We start from the raw sequence: 7,128 nt of genomic DNA, 5'->3' as shown, positions 1-7,128 counted from the left end.
GTGCCTTTAAAAGGCAGAATGAAGTACGGAGGAAAGAGTGCCAGATTGCCAGTGAGAAAACCTAGGTTCAAATCTTCCCTCACATACCATCAGCTTGACCATAGGCAAGTCACAACTTCCCTGGTCTCATTTTCCTCATCTGTAAAACAGAGATTAGACTAGATGGCCTCAGAGATCCCTCTGAATTCTGGATCTATGATCCTAACATGATCTTTGAGCCTCAGATCTTAATCAGTTAAATGATGGGGTTAGAGTAGATGCCCTTTAAAGGCTCTCCCAGTTTTAAATTGATATTCCTATCATCCAGTGACCTTAGAGGTCCAAGTACTGCATTTTCTGTTTTACAAATGAGGAAAAGCCCAGAAAAAGTTATTTAACTATCTTAACACCCTATCGGATGCTGATGATTTCTGTTTCACCGGGTGATGCTGGTGTTTTTAGTTACTCTGGCTTTCTCTGTATGTCCCATTTCCTACCTTATTGACTTGGTTTCTTACTCTGAACCTAACTGAAGAAAACTATTTTTGCCCATCCGCGTCTCCCTTCATTACCCTTTGATATCTCTATTATTTAATTGATAATTCCACTTGGTGCCATTTTCTGTGGAAGACAGATGACAGGATCATAGCCACACTATTGCCAAAAGGGATCTTACAGACCATCTTGTCTAACCCTTTCAATATACAAATGAGAAAAAGCATCTGAAAAGACACTGACTGGTCCTTTGCACTTGACTTACCAAATTGTTTATGTCTAACATGGAATTTAGAAGAGAAATAAGGAAGAAGAAGAGAAGTAATTTGGTCACCCGAACCAGGCAGCTTCCTAGGATGAGATTTTGGTAGTAAGGGAGTTATTTTAGTCACTTTCTGGGTGATGAATCCCAAGTGCTAATAACAATGTCCCCATGACAGATTGTGATGGGCTCCCTAGGGAAGTTAGCCACAGCAAAAGTGATTTGTAGAGTGTGGCTGGATTTGAGAATTAGATGAAATAGCCAGCAGAAACACAAGAGAAATCAGGACTTTGTCCATAAGATGCCAAGCACATCCAAGTGTCTAAGCTATGTAATGCCACACACAGAGCAACATATTTCAAAGCATTTCTGTTTTTGACTAATTTTTTTTCATTGTCATCCACATCTTTGGGGACATGGTTGTGGGAAGCACAAACTGTTATAGCCCTAAAGGTTGAACTATCTGTTTTTTGGTTCAGAGATGCTTGCAGAATGACAAAAGCGTATCTCTGCAGTGGAAGCAGGCATTTGTTTCTTTTGCTGTCCAGGGAAACCATTCTTAGGAGACAGGAGATGTTGATAAGCTTCTAGTAGCTGAGACTCCATATTTACTTTGCAATATATTTCTCAAAAATTTCAATTTGCCGTCCGTAATGGAAAGGATAGAGCCAAATAAAAAAGCCCAACTGCATATCATCACAGTTCTCCCCAGGTTGCTGGTGGTATCTCAGTGGATTAGGGAATTTTCTCCGTGGTAACAGTGTTATTAATTTCTCACTCTCATGGGAAAAATCCATTAATTGTAGGTTGAAGTTAAAATTTCTTTTTGGGTTTCCAATTAGACCCACAGAGATAACCAGGTCGATGTGCCATATAATCATGCAATCTGCTCGTTATTTTATTTTTTGGCAGTGAGAAGCTATGTAACAGTCAAAGAAATGCAGAAACACCTGCAGTGCTTACTAACCAGAAGCTTTCTTTTGCTGGTTGAGCATGATTTTGCAAAGAAACAAACAAAAACCATGAGTATTTCTTTAAAAATATGTAGTTTTTAAAAAGAATAAAGCAAAAGGGTATCAGTATAATATTCGTGCAATTTCTTGATATTACTGCCTCACTGTGTAATGTGGAGATGGTCTAGTCTCTTGTCAGTGTATCATTCCCCATTCTAACTTCCTGTTGAGGATTTGCTCCTCTCCTGACTTTTTCTTTATGCCTTTATAAATTCCTCATTCCTTTTCCCCATGGGAGCCCAAATAAATGTGTTTTCTTATCTAAAAATGAACAGAAGTTGACTGATTAAGTTCCTCTAAAGCATCTTTACCTATAGTGGAAAATACTGGGCATGATCAATGCCAGGTGCTGGAAAAGTCTGATTGCCATTTTCCCACTTAGCTAATTTAGAACATTTTGTTGCCTTCCAACTCCGAAGCCTGGATGTTGTTTCATTTTCTAAATTTGGGCTGGGATTTTTGCATTTTCCTCTTGTGGCTGGTGTGATTCGACCGTGCTTGAGTGTTGTCTCTAAAACTTTCTCTCTCTCGATGTTTAGATGTCAGTAGGTATCTGTTTGTCATAAAACACACGCTTTTTAAGTGTGTGACCCTGGGCAAGTCACTTAATCAAGTTTGCCTCAGTTTCTCATCTGTAAAATGGACTGGAGAGAGCTGTGGTAAATCATTCTAGCATCCTTGTCAAGAAAACCCCAAATGAGATCATGAAGAGTCAGACGTGACTGAAATGACTCAATGATGTTAAAAAGAAATTCACTTCCAAAAGCACTTACCAATGTCATATTAGCCAAAAGATAATTAAGATCATAGATTTAGTGTTGAAAGAAAGCTCGGAGATGATCTAGGCCAACTCCCTCATTTCACAGATGAAGGAACATTTAGTGAGTTGCCTGAACTCAAAGGTAGTGAATGGCAAAGCTGGCATTTGAACTCAGGTCTTCTGACGTAAAAACTAGGGCTCTTTCTGTTAAAACTCACTGCCTCCTCAGTCATCTATTCTGCAAATTTTAGACAACAAAGATTTTTTTAGGCCACTTACTTAGGAATCAGGCACCCTAAGCTACTTCGTGACTATCTTAACTCAAATAAGAAGATGGAATTTCAACTGACTGTAGACAATGGGAAGGAATTCCTTGTTTGTTTTATTGTTTCCCTGACTAGGGAGCTGCCCTCACCCCTCAGTTGATTTAAGATTCTTAGACTCCACTCTGTCAATTACTTAATTTGTTAATTTATACATCTTAAAGTAAGAACAAACAACTTTCTAATTTCGTAAGGAATTGTAGGGCCAATTTGAAAATAAATGATAAAGGAATGCCATAATGTTAATGACCACAGTGTCAGTTTAGTGTTCCTAATCACCTAGTTCGGTGTGTTTCAGATGGCCCCATCTTACCATATGCAATCCCCCCCACTCTGAGTCTTTCCTGCCAGGTAAGTCTTTGTGAATTTGACCAGGTGGGTTGTTGACGAGTGACAAACTCTCCTTGAAACCAAACATCTCCCGTCCTGTGATAGCTGAGTGCTCTGAGTGTACATCCTGATATTGATCAATATTTGTTTGTGATAATACGTGTGAGGGTTTGAATGCATTTAACTCTTGTGGGGTCTGTTATGTCTGCTTCAGGGTCGACCCTATCCCATATGACACTCCAAAACCAGCGGGCCACACACGGTTTGTCTGCGTCTCAGACACACACTCCAGAACAGATGGCATCCAGATGCCTTATGGGGACATCCTTCTCCACACAGGCGATTTCACCGAGCTGGGACTGCCCTCAGAGGTTAAGAAGTTTAATGACTGGTTAGGTAAGGAATTATTACGTTCTGGTGACCCCAATTAACCTTTCCCATCCAAGTGTCACTCACTGTGTCCTAATTGAATTAGAGCCCTTGGAAGCTAGCTCATCCATTTCTCCTATGATATGTAGTGGTGTCTAGCTTAGATCTAATGCTCTTAATTAAAGATGAATTTTTAGATATTTAACTGTCTGATGTATCATATGGTAATGGGGCTTCCATGCCTGTGGGACAAAGGGAAGGAAAGGTTTGCTGCCTACTGTATTGTACCCATGCTTCTTGAATGAATGCTCGATGGCACTTGGAAGATATTTTTTTATTGATTGTTTGGGAATGGATCGTCTCTGCAGATGTTCTCAGAGCAAAACAAAATAAAAATGTGTAAATGAACTATGAGAGAGAGAGAGAGAGAACATTTCTAAGAAATGCAAATGGTGTCATGCTTGATAGATGGTACAGAGCCAAGTGCCAGTGTGAGCAGCAGGACAGTGGCTCATGCCAAGGGTTGGCTCTTTTTTTTTTTTTTTTGCTTTTTTTCCCCTGAGAGTGCCTGGGAAGACTCAGAGTAGAGTAGATTTGTGGAGAAGCTTGGCTAGAATTTACCATTTACCTCCTGAGTGACTGAAGTATGGAGAAACTCACCACAGTGTTTGGCAAATTAATAGAAGATCCTGAAGTGTCACCAAAGACCATCAGAAAAGGGTTATAAAAAGCAATGGATTCTCTATCGACCCTTTGCCCAACATTGATATTGTGAGGAAATTACAGGGTCATTTACAACCTGAACTAGTGAAATAATAATAGTCCCTGACCTCCGGGCGCTTACAGTCTAGTAAGAGAGGGACACAAATAACCATAATACAATTAAGTATGATGAATACACGAGAAAAAACAACAATCCTAATAACAACTGCTATTTCTATGGAGCTTTTTAAAAGTTTGTAAGCTCTTTTCCTACAAAGTCACTTAATCCCACTTGAGGCTCATACCAGCCCTGCACAGTAACTACAGTTGTTATTTTACAGACGAGGAAATGGAAGGTCAGAAACGTGAGGTGACTTACTCAGAGGCACACACCTAGTATCACAAATGGGTTTCAAAACTAGACCTTCTTCAGTCTGAGTCCAGCTTTCTGAACTACCCAAAGAAAGAGAGAGGTCATCTTTCAGAGATTCTTAAAAACAAGTTAGTCCATTAGTGGAGTAGGCCTCACAACCACACTGTCTACTAGTAATTGTGCAAAAATTTTGTGTTTAAGCTCAGTTTTTGCTTAGATTATTCAGATAATCATCCTGGAATATGCAGGTATCTACTTATGCCACCCCTCCCCCAAAGTTGGTTAGATAATTTTATACACACGCACACACACTTACATAAACACATAAGTCAGAGGGGCAGAGTGTCATAATTGTTAGAGGACTATCAGGAAGATCCGGGATCAAGTCCCACCCTGGACACATAGTGACTATGTGATCACGTAAATGTCATTCAACCTAGCTGTTCTGGCATGTTTTTAAAGATTTTTAAGATCACCTGACAATTGGGATTTCCTTGTACTAATAAAATCAGATTTTTTTTACCAAATGTACACCCATTCCAATCTCATCTCTATCTCTGTTTCTCTTGGCCTCTGATACACATACATATATGCATATGTATATACACATGTACATACACATATGTATACATACATAAACATATGCACATATGTGTGTGTCCATATATTCATAAAATACACACATGCATGTGTATACATGATGCACCTACGTTCATAGAATTATATAATTGTAGAACTGGAAATAATTTTATAAATCAGCATAACTTTTTACCCACATTTTCATAGTGACTTTCCTAAGGTAACACAAGCATAGATGGGGGCAGAGCCAAGATAAGACTTATGGACTCAGCTGGGAAGGACTTTAAAATCATCTAATCCAAGACACCAGTTTTATAGATGAGGAAAACTAGGTCCAGAGTCATTTGGCTAAGTTACTAAGTTACACTGACAGCGAGTCAGTGGCATATTAACCCAAGCCTTCTGACCCTTTTCTGCTCATCTGTTGATCAGCACTTCCCTTGACAAATGTCATCTTGTATTCAAAGATACTAATTTCAGAGAGATAGAGACAGAGAGAGAGAGAGAAAGAGAGACAGAGAGAAAGAGAGAGAGAGAGAGAGAGAGAGAGAGAGAGAGAGAGAGAGAGAGAGAGAGAGAGAGAGAGAGATATTCAGGCAATAAAATCAACACATGGAAACAGGGAAAAGGATTTTCTCCAATTCATGAAGCCTTTATTGAACACCTGCTGTGTGCATAGCTTTGTGCTGGGTGCCAGGAATGCCAAGAAAGGAAGAAGCAGTTGCTGCCATAAACGAGCTTATATTTCTGTTAGAAATTGTATTTCTGTTGTCATTTCAATTCAACCACTGACTCTGGGCCCTTTCTGTAACCTTTTTTTCCCCCTCCCTTGTAATCCTCTTGCTGAATCAAGTTTTCACAATTCCTCATCTCTCTTAATTATTGTTCAGAATAATGAGGAAATGATTGATAGTTGTACATGTTTGCAGTTCCTTAATAAAAGAATAGGAAGCAGAGTGAAAATGTGAGTAGCAGTAATAGAGACGGACACTTATTTTGCATGTTCCTCTTTGGACAGTGGCTGAGTGGCTCAGTAGACGGAGTACTGGGTCGAGAGAGAGAAGAACCTGAGTTCTAATCCAGCCTCAAACAGTGCAAGTCCCAGAGAGTAGCTAGAGAACTAGAGAGTAGCTAGAGAACTAGACTCAGAGCCAGGAACACCTGGGTTCAAGTGCCACCTCCTCTGCGTATTTGCTTTGTGACCTGGCATGTTGCTGTAACCACCCTGAGCCTCAATGTAATCATCTGTTAAATGAGGCTAATGATAGCACCTTCCCAGAAGGTTATTGTGAGGCTCTAATGAGATAATGCACGTTCCAATTCTTAAGGTGCTACATAAATTATTATTGTTGTCATTATTGTTTTATTTAGAGATTATTGTTGTTGTTTTGGCCAGCTAGATGGTGTACTGGACCTGGAGTCAGGAGGACCTGAGTTCAAATCCAGCCTCAGGAACTTCCCAGCTGTGTATCCCTGGGCAAATCACTTTACCCAATTTACCTCAGTTTTCTACTCTGTACAATTAGCTAGAGAAGGAAATGGCAAAACCACTCTAGTATTTCTACTGAGAAAATGCCAATGGGGGTCACTAAGCATCAGATATGACTGAAAACAATTGAACGACAGCAAACTGCTGTTGTTATTATGTTTAGAGGTATTGTTTTTAGAAACTGAGAATATGTACTGTGCTATCCCTCTTTAGTGCAGGGAAAGTACCTTGAAAAACAAACAGATAAACAAGGCTTGATTGTGCTATGAGTAGCAACTTATCAGCTAGGATTACATAAAGCTCTTAGGTCATAGGATCATAGTTCTTGAACTGGGTGGGCTCTATGAGGCCTAGATATCTAGGCCCACCCATCATGGAAGGAAGGGAGGGAGGAAGGAAGGAAGGGAGGGAGGGAGGGAGAGAGGAAGGAAGGAAGGAAGGAAGGAAGGAAGGA

At 39.9% G+C, this 7,128-nt stretch overlaps 1 protein-coding gene across 1 annotated transcript in view; it reads left to right on the top strand.

Moving 5' to 3' along the window:
- MPPED2 (metallophosphoesterase domain containing 2) overlaps positions 1–7,128 on the top strand; it is a 223,508-nt gene that overhangs the window by 67,517 nt on the left and 148,863 nt on the right. Inside the window, exon 3 of the mRNA XM_069091354.1 lies at positions 3,377–3,558. Within this exon, the coding sequence (XP_068947455.1) occupies positions 3,377–3,558 (182 nt within the window). The remainder of the gene's footprint in view (positions 1–3,376; positions 3,559–7,128) is intronic.

The sequence above is a fragment of the Petaurus breviceps genome, unplaced genomic scaffold, assembly GCF_028583685.1.
Source record: "Petaurus breviceps papuanus isolate PSGF00001 unplaced genomic scaffold, PetGlider_PUasm1.0 188, whole genome shotgun sequence".
NCBI classification, from domain to species: domain Eukaryota; kingdom Metazoa; phylum Chordata; class Mammalia; order Diprotodontia; family Petauridae; genus Petaurus; species Petaurus breviceps.
The sequence above is the reverse complement of the archived record's forward strand: the minus strand, read 5'-3'. Positions and strand labels throughout refer to the sequence as shown.